This window comes from Protobothrops mucrosquamatus, unplaced genomic scaffold (assembly GCF_001527695.2).
Source record: "Protobothrops mucrosquamatus isolate PMUCROS unplaced genomic scaffold, P.Mucros_1.0 scaffold677, whole genome shotgun sequence".
NCBI classification, from domain to species: domain Eukaryota; kingdom Metazoa; phylum Chordata; class Lepidosauria; order Squamata; family Viperidae; genus Protobothrops; species Protobothrops mucrosquamatus.
In genome coordinates this window covers 64,599-85,126 of record NW_015386964.1, presented here as the reverse complement: position 1 = coordinate 85,126, position 20,528 = coordinate 64,599, and the positions used below count along the sequence as shown (strand labels likewise).

Genomic DNA, 20,528 nt, shown 5'->3' with positions numbered 1-20,528 from the left:
AACACATGGAAACTGGTATGCCAAGGTTTCAGATACTCAGTGCAGGTAGGTAGAAAGTGAAGAAAGGAGACAAGTGCTTTGACTGCTTTCAGTGGTTTTGCCATGGGATGGGGGAATCCCCCATAGGGTGGATAAAAATCTTTAATATATGGTCTATTCATCTCTCATGGCAAAACTAAGGCAGCAAATCAGAACGGCATGTGACCTTCAAATGGTTTGAATAGATATTTATATCTGTGGTACAGGGTTCTTTCTGTTCTAAAAATATAGATCATTATATGGCAGTTACCTCACAATACTTGCATAACCTTTCATACATACTTTTAACTCAAGGCCTAAAACATAATGGGTCATACATTCTCTCACACACATTCCATTTGATATAGTATAATTGAGGGCATGGAGTTCTCTAGGGAGTGCAGTTCATCACCTATACTGTTATGTCTTTCTGGAATAATATTTTTTTTAATGTTCCCAAGTGTATTACTAACATTTTAACAAAAGTTTGAATTCCTGCCTATGAAAGCAATACTCTCTAGACCAATTCAATAGCAGCAGAGAAAAATTAATTTTGATGTTTCTTATCTCCTTTAACCTCCTGATACTTTCCTGGGTTCAGGTTATTTATAGCATAGTTTTAAAGCAGTGGTTCTTAACCTTTTTGAACAAATCACCCCCATGAGCCAATGAGGAAGTTGTCATCGCCCCCCTCCCCCAACATAACCTCTCAATCACAACATAGGAAATAATTCTTCAATTTATGCAAACACTTTTTTTTGTTTTCTTTAAAATTGTCATCAGGACATATCGATGCAAATAGTTTATTTCCAGTCTTTTTCCCATATCTCAACTGTGTGAAAAAATTTGGTGCCACCCGGCACTTTATTCCCAAACTTCGTGATACATGTATTTCATTATTATCTTATTTATTTATGACACTTAAATGTAATGACCATTGAAAACAAAATTCAATTGGAAGAAAGTGAAATGCCTGAAAAGAAAAACAGTAACATTTAATGATTGAATTACAAGTGAAATTTAAGACGCAAAAAGAAATATAAAAAGGGCATAAGAACAAACCGCAATGCAGGAACTAAGAATTTCAAGACGAAAACTCTGAAACTAAATTAAGATTTGAGGAAAGTATATATAGTCACACACACTGTAAAAAGGATTAAAAAGACAGAAAGAAAATATAATATCAAACTGGAGTGCACGCTAAAAAAGTACAATACAAAGAAACACACAAAATGTTTTACAGAGCACAACAAAAATTCGAAAACAAAGCTGAAAACTCAAACTGTGACGTCAACATTACAGCTGACGTCACAGGGGACAGCCACTCAGCATGCGATGTTTCGAAAGAAGCGCTCCCCCCTCCATCACTGCCCATTCTGGCCAATGGCGGGCCACTGTATGGGTAGAGGCTGCTGCGCAACACGCATGAAGATAAGCGATGCGTATTCACATGTACGGTGTTCTGTACTGAAGCTAGCTGGAGGAACATTTGAAAACACAATTCAATCCACTCATAGCGAGCGATCTGATGTTTTTGTACGACAGATATACAGCAATTCACTGTACGAAAAAGTCTCAAAAGTGTCCCCAAAACGTCTCGCTCCATCACCCCCATATCACCCCCTTTTCGTTCCTTCACCCCCGCATTGCCCCTTTTTTTCCATTGCCCCCCTGAAAAAAGAAATCGCCCCCTGGGGGGCAATATCGCCCAGATTAAGAATCACTGTTTTAAAGCAATTGCATTTCAGCAGGAGCTAAGCTGTTGTATGACATTTCAATAATTCTAAGAAGATATGCATCGGAAAGGACTTTGTACTGCTAGAGTTTTCATTGTTACTAAAGTGGCCCTCAGGATCACAGTTTTCTTCTTTTTACATATAATAGGTCACACATAAAATAGAAATGCTGGGTCTGCAGGGTCATTGTTTCCCAGAGGTTTTGTGCCCTATTTTTGTTGAGAAGAAAACTCTCAGCTCAGATATTATGACACAATTCAATGCAAGGACAAGGGAAAGTAGGGCTGTTTCCACATAAACCTTTTATAGTGCTTGTGTTAAGTATTTATCGTAGTTTCATGGGTAGTGTCTTTATTTAGACGTGTTTCTTATACATTTTTTCCCTATTTTAGGGCATTTCCAAACTGAAGACTCTTAAACCCTAAAAATCTTTGTTTTATGCTGTAAAATAATCAGAATTGCAAAATAGCCTTTAAAAGGGAGAAATGTAAGGTATTTCATTCAAGGAGAAAAGAATTAGGACATATGTATAAGATATAGCAGTCATTGCTTGAAAACACTACATACGAGAGGAACTTTGCTGTGAACATATTGACACAAGTCTATGGAGATTCTCAGCATCCAAGTCATAGTTATCCCAAAGATGCTTTTCACAAGGCAACTGGACTTTTTTGTTTTTCTTTGAAGACATTTTGCTTCTCATCCAAGAAGCTTCTTCAGCTCTGACTGGATGGTGGGGAATGGAAGGATTTATATTCCTTGAGGACAGCTATTCATTTGCATTCTTTTAGTGAGTTGTTAGTGTTACCTGGAGGCTTATTTGTGTCTTCAGGGTCACCTGAATAGTGCAAATGGACGTGGAGCCTTCTTGCAACTGTTGAAAGGACTGTGTTGTAGAGTGGAAATAGATGATGTCGGATCCCTCTCCCTCTGTTGAGAGAGGGCTGTTCAATTTTGACATAGATGGCCTCTTTGGCCATCTTAGATGGCCAGAGATGGTTTGAAAGAGGGGTCAAAGAGGCCATCTATATCAAAATTGAACAGCCCTTTCTCAACAGAGGGCAAGGGATATGATATCTATCTCCAGTCTACAATGCAATCCTTTCAACAGTGAGATCATCGATAGATGGCCAAGTCTGCCTAATTTTACAGACAGTAGAGCAGAATTTAGCTACATTCAAAGACACTATATCATACTGATCTGATAGCAATAGCTGTAAATAGAAGAGATCAGAATTTCCTGCATATTTTATACCAGATAAGGAGTTATAAAATGAGTCCATGAATCCTTATAAATATAATAGGAACAATATAATAGTACCTGAGCTGTGGTTTCAATGGATCCTTGTCCAAAGAGCTACAATGGGACTTTTTTGTATCAGCCCTCCAGAACTGCTGTGAGAAGAGCATTACAATGTGCTAGAATTAGTGCCATTCAAAATTTAGAAACAGTTATATAATATAGATGTCAGGCTGCCTCCAATCAATACATAGGAAGGAAAACCCATAGATTCAGAGAAAATGTACTTTTACTAAGAAAGAACTGAATGCAGCAAATGTCAGGCAAGGTTTGAAGCAAATCCGCACAAAAAAGATAAATCAAAAATCACCCCAGAGCCTACCTCCCAGTAGTCAGGCAGACAGAGTCCAATCATCAGCCAGGAAGATGTTTTGGGAACATCTCTGGTCCAGGTGCTCCACATCGCCCTTGGGCATGCCATTCCCAAGACAGCTGGCCTTGAAGATATTAAACAACCCAAGCTGGCCTCTCTGAATCCAATCCTCCCCATTGATTCTCAGCAGTTCCACTCTCACACCACCTGCACACTTCCCCTCCCAAATGCCCATTGCTCCTCCCTCCCGATATCCATGGCAGCAAGCTTGAAGGAAAGCAATGATGGACAGACTGACATTTGGCCCCCCGTGGCGTTAGCCCTAAAAATAAGAAAACAATATACACATAAGTAAGGCAATATAAACCAATTAGGACAACTAACCCATTTGGGGTTTTCCAAGTATTTTCTGTGAAAGGTTTGGAGGAGTTTATGTACCCGGACATGTGTGGTATCTATCCACTCAGATTGCAAGGGAGGGAAGTCCTCCCAAGAAATTATGTATTGGACTTTCCCTTTATGTTTCCTAAAATCTAGAATCTCTTTAATTTCAAAGTGCTGCTCACCTTTGATTAAAATGGACACTGGCAGGGTATCCGGTGTAGGCCGAAGAGGAGAAAGGTTTCAGCAAACTGCAATGAAACACGGGATGAATATGTTTAAGATTCTTGGGCAATTCCAAATGCACTATGACTGGATTAATTATTTTAATGATGGGAAATGGCCCAACATATTTAGGTCCTAGTTTCTTAGATTGTTGGGTGGACTGCAAATATTTCATGGAAAGATAAATTATTTCACCCACTTTAAAATCTTTTGGTTTTGTGCATTTTTGTTGGCTTCTTTCTTATGTGCTTGATGTGTGTCCTCCAGTGCCTTATGGGCTACTGGCCAAGTGTTTTGAAGTTGCGCTATCCACTCCACCAAGGCTTCTCTTGAGGCAGCTCTGGCATTGCTACAAAATCCTGAACAGAGACCACATTAAATAGGGTAAACCCAGTGCTACTATGCACTGAATTGTTATATGCCACCTCTGCAAATGGCAAGAGGTCAGCCCAATTGTTTTGTTGATAATTAATATAGCACCTGAAGCACTGTTACAGGACTGAATTAGTTCTCTCACATACTCCATTAGTTTTAGGATGGTAGAAGAAGCTTAAGCCCCGGGCGGTTCCTAAGCTTCAAAAATTCCCACCAAAACTGTGATGTGAATTGTACCCCCCTATCAGAGATGTGTTCAGGAGTACCATGCAATCTACACACATGTTGCATAAAAAGCTTGGCTAACATTTTGTGGAGGAGATCTTGGGGCAAGGGACAAAATGTACTTGTTTCAAGAAAAGATCTATAACAATTCAAATAAGTGTTCCTCCCACTCTCAGGTAGTTCCACTATAAAGTCCATTGATATCTCTTTCCATGGACACACCCTGCAAAAGTCCCATTGGTTTCCCTGGTGGTCTCTTTGCTGCTGCACAAACTGGATGGCTGGCCACATAGCTTTAAATGTATTTTTTCAAAGAAGACCGCCAAAACTGCCGCTTGATCAAATCCAGGGTTTTTACAAAACCAAAGTGTCCTGCAGGCTTAGAGTCATATGCCCTGTAAAATAGTGCTCCTCAAGCTCAAGGGTACATACAATTTATCTCTAACCCAGACCAGTCCATCGTGCATGGTGAAGTCTTTCTTATGAGCAGTAAGCCACTCATCGAGCTTTAGCGTTCCTTTCAGCTTCTTACACAGTTTATTTGAAATCTCAGACTCCTTTCTCTCTGAGATCTAGTGGTCACTGGAGTGGCTAGCTGCTTAAAGGGAATGACTAGTTGAATCATTTTGGCTTCAACACTATTGTATTGAGGCAATCTGGATAAAGCGTCCGCCACAAAATTCTTTGCAACTGGAATATAGCACAGGGTGAAATTGAACTGGTTAAAGTATTGAGCCCTGTGGACATGCTTAGGGGATAATTTATGGGGGGTTCTTCAGAGCCTCTATATTTTTATGATTTTTATGATCAGTCCACATCTCAAACTGTGTTTTTGCTCTCTCTAGAAAATGCTGCCAAGTAAGCAAAGCTCACCATACTGCATATGCCTCCTTCTCCCATACTGCCCACCTCTCCTTAGTTTCAGTGAGTTTTTTTAGAGGTGTACCTGCAGAGTTGCAGCAGGCTCTGGGCATTCTCTTGTACTAATACAACCCCCATGGCTACATCATTAGCATCTGCTAGTTTGGGTCAGGGTGCTTTAGCATGGGCTCTGCCACAAACAGCCACTTGAATTTTCCAAATGCTACTTGGCATTCGATAACCCACTTAAGTGGATTACTTGGCTTCAGTTTGCCCTCACCCTTGCTTTTTAAGAGGTTGATAATTGGCAATATGATCTGGACGAATGAGGGAATGAATTGTTGGTAGAAATCGGCAAAGCCTAAGAAACTCTGTAAGTGCTTCTTGGTGCGGGGAGGGGCCCACTCTAACACTGCCCACACTTTTTCTGGGCCCATCTCTACTCCTACATGGGATATACGGTAACCCAGGTAATCAATCTTATCTTGGTGAAATTCACATTTGGAAAACTTTGCATACAATTCGGCCACTTGGAGTCTCTTTAGGACCACCTGCACCAATTTCACATGTTCCTCCATAGTCTCAGTATATATTAACATATCATCCAAATACAGCAACACACGTAAGTAGTCATGCAACACCTCATTGATCAGTTGCATGAAAACAGCTGGGGCCCCTGCAACCCAAAGGGGAGTACTCAGAACTGAAAGCATCCCAGAGGGCAGTCAAACATAGTTTTCCATTAATCGCCCTCCTTGATTCAAACCTGGTAATAAGCCTCCCACAAATCTAATTTAGTGAAGATTTTGCCTTTGGCTAAATGCACACGCATGTCTTTCATCAGGGGCAACAGATAAACATTTTATACACACACAGCATTAAGCTCTCTATAATCAACGCATAAACAAAGAGTTCAATCTTTTTTCTCCTGGAACAACATTGGGCCTGCCATTCATGGTCTAGCTAGCTAGTTGAATAAATCCATGTTTTAAATTTTTATCTATGAACACACAAAGCTCTTCTAGCTCTTGCAGAGTCATCAAATAGAATTTAGGTTTTGGGAATTTAGCCTCAGGAAGAATTTCAATACCACAGTCAGTGGGGCAATGAACCAGGAGCACATCAGAGCCCTTCTCACTAAACACATCCCGCAGATCGCAGTACCCCTTGGGGATTCTTGGGTACTTGCCTTTTGGGTACTCCTGCACGGCTACCCCTAACTCCCTCTTTTCTTTGCTTTTCTTGTCCTTGGGCATTGGAATTTCCCCCCCTTTGTTGGCCTCCTTTTGCTGGATTTTTAAGAGACCTCCACTCTAATTTATATAAGGGTTCCATTTCTGGAGCCAGGACAGTCTCCATCCCCAGCGCCACTATAAAACTCAGAGTCTCCTTTTCTTTCCCATTCTCATTTCCATTGACTCCATTATAAAATGAGCTCCCCCCACAGCTACTGTCCCATCCAGTTGGCAAAAGGCTATTGGCAAGTTGGCCTCTCTGAGTCAAATTTTCCCCATCAGTTCTCAGCAGTTCCATTCTCCCACCACCTGCACGCTTCCCTTCCAAAATGCCCATTGCTCCCTCCTCCCCGTTTCCATGGCAACTGGCAGCAAGCTTGAAGGAAAGCGATGATGCCCAGGCTTACAATAGATATCTTGCTGGTTTATGAAGCAGGAGTTACTGCTCAAGAACATAATCTTGGGTAGAGCGGATAGATTCTGATGAATTTCATGATCTTTAATATGTTGTTTAAATGTAATGAATCCATGTTCATAGTCCATCAGTAGGAACATCTCCTTGAATTACAATAGCTAATTCACTTCTGCATTCATTGCATTAGAAGAAGCGTTGTAACAAGGACACATTATTTTTCTATAGTCAGCACTGTTGAAACCATACCTAAAGTACTTGCTTTAATGAGCTGTTTGATAGTGCCTACAACATGGGTCTCCTATCTTTAGAGCTGATGATCAGATCTGACATTTTGAGATCATGTCACAAATGGCCTCAAAATAGTTGACATGATTGTGGACACTCACAAAGAACACTGATTTCCAGACTCAAATGTTATAGCATGCTGACTTTCCATTTAATGTTTCTAAATTAAGAAATGCTAATTGTTCTTTTAAAAAATGAAATTATTTTTATTTCTAATAGCAGGAAGAGTGGCCTATGTGAGCACCACATTGATGCTAATGTTAAAAGTTCTTCCTCTGAAAACTCTCAAAACTGGTATAGAATAGTTTTGGGAAATAGACAAAAAAGGAACTAAATTAATATAGAACTGGAAACAAAGATCTTCCAAAAATCTTCAAACAACTTAAATCTATGTGTTTACATTTACAGGTTAAAATACTCAACACTCGGAGAGTGTGATTCTGGAGTGAGGGTTCTTATAGAGTGCTTATATAGTGTGGAATGGAAGTTGGGACTGCATTCATTTGAGTCATTGTTTTAGACCCTTTCACAATCCTTCTGGACTTATGATTTTTCTGGGTCTTTCTTTAGCTTGCTGCACAGGTCCTAGAGGAGAAAGGCATTGCTTTTGGATTATTGGATTCTAAGAAAGATGCAAAGCTTGCCAAAAAACTAGGTAAGTGTGATCCATTTTTCATTCTTCAAGGTAGTAAGAAATTCCAGCACCATGTTTTTATGACCCAAACCAAGCCAGTATTTGCAGGATAGATAGCATTGTACGTACTGTATTTTATGCATTTCTATTAACTTCCAGGCGTAAATGAAGCCAGTGTGATTGTGGCACAAACTTTTGCTTTATGTCACTGGCTGAATTCAATAAATAGAATAGAATAGAGCTGGAACAGACCTTGGAGGTCTTCTAGTCCAGCCCCCTGCTCAAGCAGGAGGTCCTATACCAGGGCTTTTCAACTGGTGGTACGCATACCACTTGTGGTACTTTGCCACATGGCAGGTGGTACGCGATTGCTAGCCAAGTGTAGCAGGGGAGGGGAATGAGCCGAAGTGAGCCAAGCCTGAGGGAGAGGCAGCTGCAGCTGCAGGACTGTCTGGGCTCCGCAGAAGCCCCAGGAGCCAGCAGGGCTCCAGCTGATTGGCTCCAGCTGATTGGAGCTGGAGGTGAACTGAAGAAAAAGGGGGGGGAGGAGAGGAGAGGCTATAAAAGGAGGTGGTTTGGGTGGGGAAGGGGGAAAAGACAATAGGAAAGGTTTAATCCCTTTAAACAAATGTAATTAGTTTTACCCCCTTTAATTAAGTCTGTCTGTGGCTTTTAGAAAGTTTTCTTTGAAGGTAAACAGGCTTAATTTAAAGCTAAAGTTTTTCGCAATTGCCAGAGCCTTTCAGTCTAGAATTGCAACATTGTGACACATGACACGCCTGAGGCAGCTTAAAGAGGAAAAAAACGGAGTTTGTGTTTCTTTATTTTCTTGCTTTGCACTTGATTCCTGTGTCTTTAAGGGTACAGGGAAGGGATTGGGGGGGTGCATTCTTACTACACTGTGGAAGAGCTCAGAAGGGCAAACCAACTAGCTCAGGAGTCTATAAACTTAGCAACTTTAAGACCTGTGGACTTCAACTCCCAGAATTCCTCAACCAGCCATGAGGGCTGAGGAATTCTGGGAGTTGAAGTCCACAAGTCTTACAAGTGCCAAGTTTGAAGACCCCTGAACTAGCTAGTAGAATAAACATGGATAAATTCATCATACATTTGTTAGTGCAAAGGGAAAGTGATTCAGCAAAGGAACAGCCACCGAAGAAATTAAATTGGTACTTTTTTACTTTTTTTCTACAGTTTCTAATATTTTATTAGATTATAGAATAAAAGACAAAAATACAAAAGGAAATAGTAGGACACAGTGGGGAGGAAAAAGGGAGAAAAAGTGAGGGGGAAAAAGAACATACTTCCGCTGTTGTGGTAGAAGGAAGCATTAACATTGAACTTCAACTTTTTACTTTTCCATAATATTATAAACTAGCCATTTCTATAACAACAAATGAATCTAATCAGTAAAACTCAAAATCCCCCCCCTTTTTAGTCATCAAGTTTTTGACACTTTGCTAAGCACTGGTGGTACTCAAATATTGTCATGTCCTAAAAGTGGTACAATCTGTGAAAAGGTTGAAAAGCCCTGTCCTATACCATCTCAGTCAGATGATTGTCCAGTCTCTTTTTAAAAACTTCCAGTGATGGAGTGCCCATGATTTCTGGGGGTAAGCTGTTCCATTGGTTAATTGTCCTCACTGTCAGGAAGTTTCTCCTTAATTCCAGGTTGCTTCTCTCCATGATCAGCTTCCAACCATTGTTTCTTGTCCTTCCCTTTGGTGCTCTGGTGAACAACCTGTCCCCCTCTGCCTTGTGGCAGCCCCTCAGATACTGGAACACTGCTATCATGTCTCCCCTATTTCTTCTTTTCTTTAGACTAGCCAAACTCAAGTTCCGCAGCCATTCTTCGTACATTTTGGTTTCCAGGCCTTTGATCATCTTAGTTGCTCTTCTCTGAATTTTTTTCAATCTCTCAACATCTTTTTTTGTGATATGGTGATATTGGCTGCAGTATTCAAGGTGTGGTCTTACTAGGGCTTTATAAAGTAGTACTAATACTTCGCATGATCTTGATTCTATGCCTCTGTTTATACAACCCAAGATTGTATTAGCTTTTTTGGTTGCTGCTGCACACTGTTGGCTCATAGTTAAATGATTGTCCACCAGGACTCCAAGGTCCCTCTTACAGTTACTGCCTCCAAGCCAGGTCTCGCCCAATCTGTATTTGTTCCTTTGGTTTTTCTTGCCTAAGTGTAGGACTTTGCTTTTCTCCACATTGAAACCCTTTTGTTGGATAGAGCTCATTGTTCAAGTGCGTCAAGATCTTTTTGGATCCTGAGTTTGTCTTTTGGGATTTTGGCTACTCCTGACAGTTTGATGTCATCTGCGAATTTGATGAATTCCCCTTCAATTCCCTCATCTAAGTCATTTATGAAGATATTGAAGAGTACTAGCCCTAAGACGGATCCTTGTGGTACCCCAGTGCTTACTTCTCTCCATGTGGATGTAGTGCCATTGAGGACTACTCATTGAGGACGGTTTGTCAGCCAGTTACAGATCCATCTGGTGGTGATGTTGTCTATTCCACCTTTTTCTAGCTTACCAAGGAGTAGGTTGTGGTCTACTTTATCAAATGCCTTACTGAAATCTAGGTACACTACGTGTCAATGATCCTACCGGACTCCTGGGTAAAGAAGGACGCGAAGGCAAACAGACTTAGGAAGCAATGGCTTTACTTTCAGGCATCGTTGGCATCAGCACAGACTTACAGCACAAAAGATCCTTGCTGAACAAAGTTCGCACTGGGAGCAACCGCCTCCCAGTGCAGGTTAAATGCACTTGCTTCAGTGCCACCTCACCCTCTGCCCAACTAGCCAGCAACCCCACTCTCCGCCCAACTAGCCAGCAACCCCACCCTCCAATCACCCAGCAACCCCATCCTCCAATCACCCAACCAGCACCCGGCAGTAGTTAGTCCAAAGCGCAGCAGCTGTCCCAGCTTGACCCCCTCCCTCCTGTCTGCACGATCTTCGGCCTTCCGGGAAGCCCCGCCCCAACAGCACGGCTCTCCCGCTCGTCAGCTGTCCGGCGGCCACTCGTTAACATTCTGGCGTCTCCACCGCGTGACCGCGCCTCCCAACGCCGTCTGGTGTTCCGCGTGGCACCCGCTGCACGCCAACCGCCCGTCAGCTGTCCGGTGGTTCAAACGCCCCACCGGAGCACCGCTGCTCGAGCTGCTTCGCCAAGATGGTGAACTGTGTGGAACCGGTGCTGGCCATCTTCTCCCCCAATGTGCCGTCCTTCACCTTCCCCCCTCCTGAATTTCGAGCCCGGGATGGCTTGACAGGTGGCCCCCCTACCAGGTGTCCTCCTGGAAGTAAGCAAAGACATAGAATTAGGTCGGTGTTGTGGAGATAGGCATGGTTCCCCTTCCCCCTGGCTTCTGGGGATGTTTGCGGTGGTATCGGCATATTATCCGAGGCACATCGACATCAGCCTCCCCCACCCAGGATGCCTCGGATATTGGATATCCTTTCTACTGTACTAGGTATTGTGCTTGACCCCGGCAATGCCGGGAGTCAAGTATCTTCCGGATTTCATAATGACCCCCCCCAGTTGGACCCGGTGGTTGTTGTACCCATCTGAATGAAGGTTTTGTTGCTGGCTTCAGAAGCCCACTATGGAAGACCGGGTACACCTTGCCAAGGTTGCGGGGCAACTGTAGCCGCACAGTTACTGTGTTAATGACCCGTTCTATCCTGAATGGTCCGATATACTTTGGAGCCAATTTTTTACACGGCCTGCGCAGCTTCAGGTATTTTGTAGACAGGTAAACCTCATCTCCGATCTGGAAGGGTTTTTGTGGAGTTCGTTTTTTGTCGGCCTGTCTTTTATACGTCCGTTCTGCTTTCTGTAGAGCTTTCTTTGCTGCCTTCCACACGCTTTGTATTTGGAGAATCCACTCATGTGGTTGGTGTGACCCAGGGTCTCCCTGTGGACATTCGGGAATAGGAACGAACTCAACCCCATGCACGATCCGGAAAGGAGCGAACCCCGTGCTACTGTGGACGGCGTTATTATATGCCACCTCAGCGAAGGGTAGGAGGTCAGCCCAGTTCGTTTGTTGATAATTGATGTAGCACCGCAGGTAATGTTCGACCATTGCGTTGGCGCATTCAGCTGCTCCGTTTGTGCTGGGATGGAATGCGGAACTCAGACCTTGTGACGAACTGATGGATGTGATAAACTCTCTCCAGAATCGGGCAGTGAACTGCACGCCTCGGTCGGATATGATGCTACGGGGCACTCCGTGTAAGCAGTAGATATGTGCTATAAATAGTTTGGCCAACCGCCGGGCTGATGGTAACCCTTTGCAGGGTATAAAGTGGGCCTGTTTCGAGAACAGGTCTATCACCGTCCATATCACCATGTTCCCATGACTAGCCGGTAAGTCAACGATAAAGTCCATGCCAATTTCTTCCCATGGACGGGTGGGGTCGGACACCTGTTGTAGCAACCCAGGCAGTTTCCCCACCTGAGGTTTTGTAGTTGCACACATGGAACATTCCCGGACATATGTCTCTACGTCCGTTTTCATATCCGGCCACCAAAACTGACGTCTGAGCAGGTGCAAGGTCTTTAGGAACCCAAAATGCTTAACATCATGGCCCCGGCAGAGAACCTCTACCCGTAAGGATTGTGGGACATAGACCTTATCACCTTTCCATATCAACCCATCCCTCATGGTTAAAATATTTGGATGGCCCGCTAACCTTGGATCGGTTAGAAGTGCACCTTGCAAGTTCTGTACCAGGTCCTACATAGGTTGTATTACCGAGAATCTTTCCACCGGCTGCTGAGGTGGGGGTATCAGGGCCTGTACCATCTCCTCCCACTTACTGTTGTACTGTGGCATCCGTGATAACGCATCTGCGAGAAAGTTCCTCCCGCCAGGTACGTATTTTAACCGGAACTGGAAGCACTGGAAATATAACGCCCACCTCACGTGTTTTGGAGCTAGTCGCCAAAGTGTTTGCAAAGCCTCGAGGTTTTTGTGGTCAGTCCACACTTCGATGGCCTCTCTGTCTCCTTCCAGGAAATAGCACCACATGGCTAATGCCCACCTTACGGCAAATGCCTTCTTCTCCCAAATCGCCCACTCTCGCTCGGTATTGGTCAACTTACATGAGGTGAATGCACATGCCAATGTGCCGTCCTTCATCTTCCTCCCTCCTGAATGTCAAGCCCGGGAGGACTTCACACTACATCCACTATGGTTCGTTGATCTGCTAGTTTAGTTACTTTATCAAAGAATGAGATCAGATTGGTTTGGCATGATCTGTTTTTAACAAACCCGTGCTGGTTGCTAGTTATGACTTGGTTTGCTTCTAGTTGTTCACAGATCTGTTTTTTGATTATGTTTTCTAGGATCTTCCCAGGTATTGAAGTTAAACTGATTGGTCTGTAGCTTCCTGGGTCCTTTTCCCCCCTTTCTTGAAGATGGGGATCACATCAGCCCTTTTCCAATTCTTGGGTACTTCTCTGGTGCTCCAGGATTTGTGAAAGATGTGGTGCAATGGTTCTGAGATTACATCTTCCAGTTCTTTCAGAACTCTAGGATGTAATCTGTCAGGTCCTGGTGATTTGTATTCATCAGGATTGGATGGGTGTTCTCTTACTATTTTCTTGCTTATTTTGATTTTTATTTCTGGTATGATCTTTGCAGTGTTTTTTTTGGGGTGTGTGTGTTTGGCTATGGTTTGTTTTTGTGTGAAGACTGATGCAAAGTATGAGTTAAGCAGCTCTGCTTTCTCCCTGTTGTCTGTAATTTCCTTACCATCTTCTCTCTTTTCTAGGATCTTCCCAGGATCTTTCACTTTTTTCTTGTTAATATGTTGGAAGACACTTTTTTATTGTCCTTGATTTCCATTGCGAGTCTTTGTTCATACTGAGCCTTTGCTTTCCTGACTTCTTCTTTGCATGCTCTGGCTGTCTGCTGATAGTTGGCCTTGGTTATGCACCCCTCTTTCCATTTTTTGTGTTTGTCCATTTTGTCTTTTAGTTTGTTAGTGAGATCTTTGTGCAGCCTTGCTGGTTTCTTCCTGGATTTCTTGTTTTTCTTTCTCAATAGTATTGCGCTGATATGGGCTTTTGTGATCGTGTTTTTCAGGGTTTCCCACGCTTCTTGGGTTGTTTTCCTCTTTAGGATTTTCATCCATGGGATCTTTCCTAGGTTCTCTCTGAGTTTGTTAAAGTCGGCTCTTTTGAAGTTTAGGACATTGGTTAGATTGTTTTCAATTGCTAGTGTTTGTCTTATATTAAATTCCAGTATGGCATGGTCACTTTCACCCAAGGTTCTGGCAATTTAGATTCCCTCTATCACTTCTTTTCTATTTGTAAGGATTGAGTCCAATATAGCTTTGTGTCTAGTTCCCTCCTCCACCTTTTGGGTGGCAAAGTTGTCGGCTAGGTTGGTTAGGAATCTCTTTGATCTCCTGCTCATTGCAGAGTTTGTCTCCCAGTTGATACCTGGATAGTTGAAGTCTCCCATTATTACTATGGCGTGCTTCTTGCATACATTTGTTAACTGATTGGCAGAGAGTTCATCTGTTTCTTCTGGTTGGTTGGGTGGCCTGTAATATACATCTATGGCGATGTCATTTTTTTCTTTTATATTGACACATAGACATTCTGGAGAGATTTTGTCTTGGATCATGTGCATTTCTGCAGATATGTAGTGTTCTCTTACATATAGTGCAACTCCCCCTCCTTTTTTGTAGACATGTTTCTTTTGAACAATTTGTATCCATCCACCTGTCCATTCCAATCATGGGTTTCGTCCCACCAGATTTCTGTTATGCCAACTATGTCATACCCTCCCTCGTGTACTATTGCTTCAAGTTCACCCTGTTTGTTCCACAAGCTTTGAGCGTTTGTGTATAAGCATTTTAGGCTTTTATGCCTGTCTGTGGGTATGTTTCCTGTATCTCCTGATGGTTGTTTGGATTTTTCTTTTTTCTCATCACTGCCTATCTCGTTGTTTGTTTTCTTTTCTTGGGATTTGTGATTAGTTTTGGGTTCTAGAGATTCTAGAGATTGGTCACTCTCCCCCCTCAGTTTTAGTTTAAAGCCCTTCTGATGAGTTGGGCCAGTCTTTTTCCAAGTACATTTTCCCCTGTTTTTGTGAGATATAGCCCATCCCTTGCCAAGAGTCCCTCGTGTAGAAAATACAGTCCGTGATCCAGGAAACCAAAGTTTTATTGGCGACACCAACCCTTTAGCCAGTGATTTATTCCTGAGATTCTTTTTTCTTTCAATGGGTGTTGGCCTTTCGTTGGGAGCGCTGACCCGAATACTACTTGTGCTTCTAGCTTCTTAACTTTGTTGCCTAGTTATTTGTAGTGTTTCACTATTGCACTCAAGTTGTTTGTTGTGTCATTTGTTCCAATGTGGAGGAGGAGGGGGGGTAGTAGTCTGTGGGCCTAATTATTTTGGTTAGGTTCTCGGCCACATCTTTGATTTTTGCTCCAGGGAGACAGCATACCTCCCTGGATTGTATGCCTGGTCTGCAGATGGATGGTTCTGTTTCTTTGAGGATGGAGTCTCCTATTACCAACACTTTTCTTTCTTTTGGGGGGGCCTGCAGTATGGGGTGCTTTTCTGTTTGTTCAAACTTACTTATGTAAAAAATTAGTTCTACTTTTTCATTGCAAAAATCTAGATGACCACTAGATGTCAGCAAAGAGATGTTTGCTTATCTAAGTCTTTGCTTCTTTCTAGTGGCCATTTGGATTTGCACTCCAGATCTTACAATACTATGTATTCTATGAGTAAGTTTCTTCAGAACCCAATAGTGAGCTAAAATATTTAATTGTATCTTATGTAGGAAAAGTGACTTGTGTTATTCTTTACTCACACTGAAACAATGATCATGCATTTATTTGCATTTTTGTCTTCTTTCCAGGTTTGGATGAAGAAGGAAGCCTATATATCTTTAAGGAGGATCATGTAATAGAGTTTGATGGGCAAATGTCAGCAGATGTCTTGGTTGAATTCCTATTGGATGTAAGTTCATCCTGTTTTCCAGTAGAAATAATATATTATCATTAATGCTAGTTACAGGGATGTTCTTTTGCCAAGGAACACAAATAATATAGTGGAATGCAAATCATATATTTTAAGTTAAAGAAACAACATTATTTCCATTCAAAACTGATGGTATTGGCTTCCCGTTTGATGTCGTGGCATAACGTTTGATTTTGCCCTGCTGGGGACCCTAAAAAGGGTTGAAAGTTCACCCAAAGAGGTGATGAAGAAGGAGGGGACCTTCGTCAATCGCAGAGGGATTGCGGCCCTTCTGCTGGATCCGAGGAAGCTCTCCAAACTGGCGGGGGAAAGACTGGCTACATTCATGTGGCCAGTCAGAAGCTGCTGACAACCGAAGACAAGCACTAACTAGAAATTTCTGAGCAACATGGATGGAACTGGGTGAGACTTTATCCTCTTTTTTATGGCTCTAACACTACTTTCCTGGAAAAAAGAATGCCAAAGCAAAGAATCCTCCCCGATGAGAGAGGGAAGGGAAGTTATTGCCCTGCTCCCTCAGGAAAAGAAAATCAGCAAATTAATTGCTTTGAGAAAAACAGAGGAAACTACAAGATGAATTTGGAACTAATACAGATCTATAGCTTTGAAATTTGGGGGCTAAAAGTACCTTTGAGACATTTTTTAGAAAAAATATTTGAAAGTTTGCAAAATAAGCTTGGATTTGGAAAGCTGGAAGACGGTGTCAATAACATCTAGTGAAGAATTATGACACTACAATTTATTATGCTTAAGGGAAATTTGGTTTGAAGCCCATACTCAGATAAGACTCTTTGTTGTTCCTGGACACTTTCACTTTTGCAGACTGCAGCTGGGAAAAGGGAAAAACAAAAACTCTTGGGCTGCTCATCTGGGTTGGGGACCTAATTGGACTATAAAAACTACATACAAAAACAAAATGAGTGTTCCATATTCAGCCTTAAATGGTAAAAAATCATCTTCCTGTCTCCAAAGCTCCCAGCTTGATATATCAACAAGAAAATGTTAATGAATCTCAGGAAGAAATTATTTCCATGTTGAAATAAATCCAAGAGATAATTGTTTTATTTCATGATGAGACTAAAAATAATGTAAATGATATAAAAGAACAATTTTCTAACCTAAACTTACAAATCTGGACAATGACTGCAAAGAAAGAACCAATAACCCAGAAAAAAGAAGGAAAATTAGAAGAAACAGATCCAAAGATGGAGGACCTAAAGGAAGGAATTAACAGACATACAGACAAATGAAAAATTAGAAGATGCAGTGATAACACCGGAAATGGAAAAGACATCGTACTTGTCAAGATCTCAGAACACATTTGAGGATAAGGAAGAAGAGCTGATTGAATGGATGATAAAGCTGTTAGGAGAAATGCCGAATATTGACCAACAAGAAATGAAAAGAAAAACTGAAGAAGGATGGAGGCTATTTAATGAATATAAAAAGGTTGAGCGTTCTTCCAAAAACACCTCAACCAAATTCTTTTCCTCATTCCAAACAATATAGAGGTTTTAGCTTATTAGATGGGATATTATACTACTAAACAGATGTTTGAATATAGCTAAGAAAATAGATAACTGTTAGAAATAAAAATATAATTAGGATAGGATTTGTAATTAGAATATTATAGATTTTAAGTGCAAATGCAATTGAGCTATATTTTGGCTAGAAAAGATATTATAAATTGATACTATCGATATTATGTATAATACCAGAAAAATGTGATGAAGATGTCTATATTTAATTGTATATGTATTAAGAGTAACAAGAATTGTATTTGCCCAGTATGGAAAAATGCATACTACCAGAAGAAGAGAGGACCAAGGAAGCACTGGGTGGTGTAGTATTGGACTAGACTGAGAAAGTTAATATGTACCACTGCATTACTAATAGACCCAGACAACACATTGCTTATTAAGTACTTATGATTATAAAATTAGAAAATTAATAAAATATTTATTAAAAAACCTGATGGTATCTATTAAAATGAATAATTCTCAAAATGCTTCTTTTAGATGGGCCCAAATTAATTTTCCCAATAAATTCATGAGAAAAATCAACTTCAGCCACTTGATTTCACTTATTTAAAACAGAAACTCTAGTATTTCAATTTTTCAAGGATTCGGTATTTCAGGGGTTGCCTATTCCAATTCAGCCCATTTTTATAGATCCCCAAATTGATAGTCAAGCCCACTGTTTAAATGGGAAAACTACAATTTCGTGACATAAATTGCCTCCACTTTAAAGAATACAAAAACGTTGAGGGCCAGCTTGGCCACAAGTGGATTTATCCGTGAATATATAATGTGAATGTATAAGCCATTTGAGCCACTGACCCTCATTAGGCTGTGATAGTGAGTTTTTTTTTAAAGTTTCTGTTCTGGTTTTGGTGACAAAAAATAATGTGACATAGACACTGAGAATACAACTTTCCATGATTCTCCTTGGATTCAACATGAAGTTTTCCATCGCTGCATTTATGTTTTGTTCCTATCAAAATTCTTTCTTCCTGACAGCTGATGGAAGATCCTGTAGAAATCATTAACAACAAACTGGAACTTCAGGCCTTTGACCACATGGAGGAGGAAATCAAACTTATTGGCTACTTCAAAGGAGAAGATTCAGAATGTATGTTCTAAGATGAAATCTGAAGGGAGCTGGAAAGCAGTATCATTTTTTTTCTTTGGTTGAAATGAATTGATATGTTTCTTAAAACATTTGTACATTCTTTACAACATGCATTGTGTGTAGTCCTGCATAGAATAGTATAGATGTTCAAAGCAGGTATATATTGTAGGTATATATTTTCTGCCCTTGCCCAATCCTTGTATTACAAAGCGATGTGCTCTGTTACACCTACTCCAATCTTATTTAGGTCTCTGAGACAGTGATTCTGTACACACTGAATTAGAAATGAGGTATTTTCTGTGTGGCAGTATTAAAAAAAAAAGCATACTGAAGTGTGATCCTCTCCCCTGGATTGGAAATGCAGTACAAGTAAAAAAAATTAGAACCCAAAGCAGAATGACTCAGGGGCCAGAGGGAATTGGGCATGCACCCACTAGATGAAAGAGACTGATTGATCAGGAGCTTTGGAGAATAAGTTAACCCCCCACTTCTCAGTGGCAGCCCCCTATGTATCAGAAGGCAACTATCACGTCATCCCTAATTGTTCTCTTCATTAGGCTAGACATACCTAGTTCTCTTCGCTATTCCTACTAGAATTTATCCTGCAATCCCTTATCATCTTAGTTGCTCTTCTCTGCACTATTTCCCCCTGGGTCTCAGCCTCTTTCTTGTATCATGGTGACCAGAATTGGATGCAGTATTCCAAGTGTGGCCTCACTAGCGCAGTATAATTTCATTCAATAAAATCCTTGAACTAATAGAATGGTCATAGAAACTTATAGTAGAGAACATATAATGACATTAATGTAATTTATTTTTCCTACCTTTTATTTAAACTTAGAATGCATTTTCACCACATAAAGTATGTGTTTGAGATAGTTAGGTCTAGTGGTTAAGGCACCAGACTTGAAACCAGAAGACCATGAGTTCTAGTCCACCTTAGCCATGAAAGCCTTCTCATAGGGTTGTTGTAGGGAAAATAGGAAGAGGAAGATGTGTTCAATAATATTTGCTTTGGGTTATTTGTAAAAATAATAATGGTGAGATACAAATAAATAAATAAATTCAGTATGCTAACTTGAGCCACTATAGTCCTGATGTATGAAAAATTCTCCCCAAAATTCCATTAACTATTCATCTAAGTTTTTTCAGAGGCCTGTATTGCTTATAGTAAACCATTTTGATATAATTTATCTATATATAATATTTTTGACAATATTTCACAATGGGTGATGGCTAGTATATGGGCTACAGTGATACCAAATATTGTTTTGATCTTAATTTAAACAAAATGTGATTCTTTTTCCTTTTTCCTCCTTCTCAGATTACAAAGCATTTGAAGAGGCAGCTGAACACTTCCAGCCTTATGTTAGGTTCTTTGCCACATTTGACAAAGGGGTAAGGACACAAAGATTCCCATGCTGATCTGGTGATTGGGAAAGCTCCAAGTGCATTGTATGATTCTGATTATCTGGAACCATTTCAGTCGGCCTTAGAGCTAGAATAAGGTATTGTTTGGGTTGTTTGGTAGATGGACTATGCCAGAAATGGAATTATGGTGAGGAGAAAAAATATGACCATTCTGGTTCTATTGGACCTCTTGGCATGTTTTGTATGTATCCTTTTCTGTTCTCAAATCTTCACTAAGGTTTTTGTGCAGTCATACTGACTTTGTCTGCTATCTTCTTCTTTCCATCATTGGAATTATTTATAGTTGTTTTTTAGTATCTCTTTCTCACCCATTTCTTTTTTTCTCTGAAGCTCTCTTCCATGAAATACTTCTTATTGCTGAGTTCATTAAAACTGAGACAAGGGGAGCTTAATTCCAAGGGTTGTGTTTGACTGTAACTTCAGCTATATATG

At 41.0% G+C, this 20,528-nt stretch overlaps 1 protein-coding gene across 1 annotated transcript in view; it reads left to right on the top strand.

The window, feature by feature from the left end:
* The window catches only part of LOC107289341 (calsequestrin-2), a 63,485-nt gene that overhangs the window by 8,030 nt on the left and 34,927 nt on the right, over nt 1-20,528 (top strand). The window contains exons 2-5 of the mRNA XM_015818078.1: nt 7,940-8,024; nt 15,913-16,013; nt 18,554-18,665; nt 19,990-20,063. Of these exons, the coding sequence (XP_015673564.1) occupies nt 7,940-8,024; nt 15,913-16,013; nt 18,554-18,665; nt 19,990-20,063 (372 nt within the window). The remainder of the gene's footprint in view (nt 1-7,939; nt 8,025-15,912; nt 16,014-18,553; nt 18,666-19,989; nt 20,064-20,528) is intronic.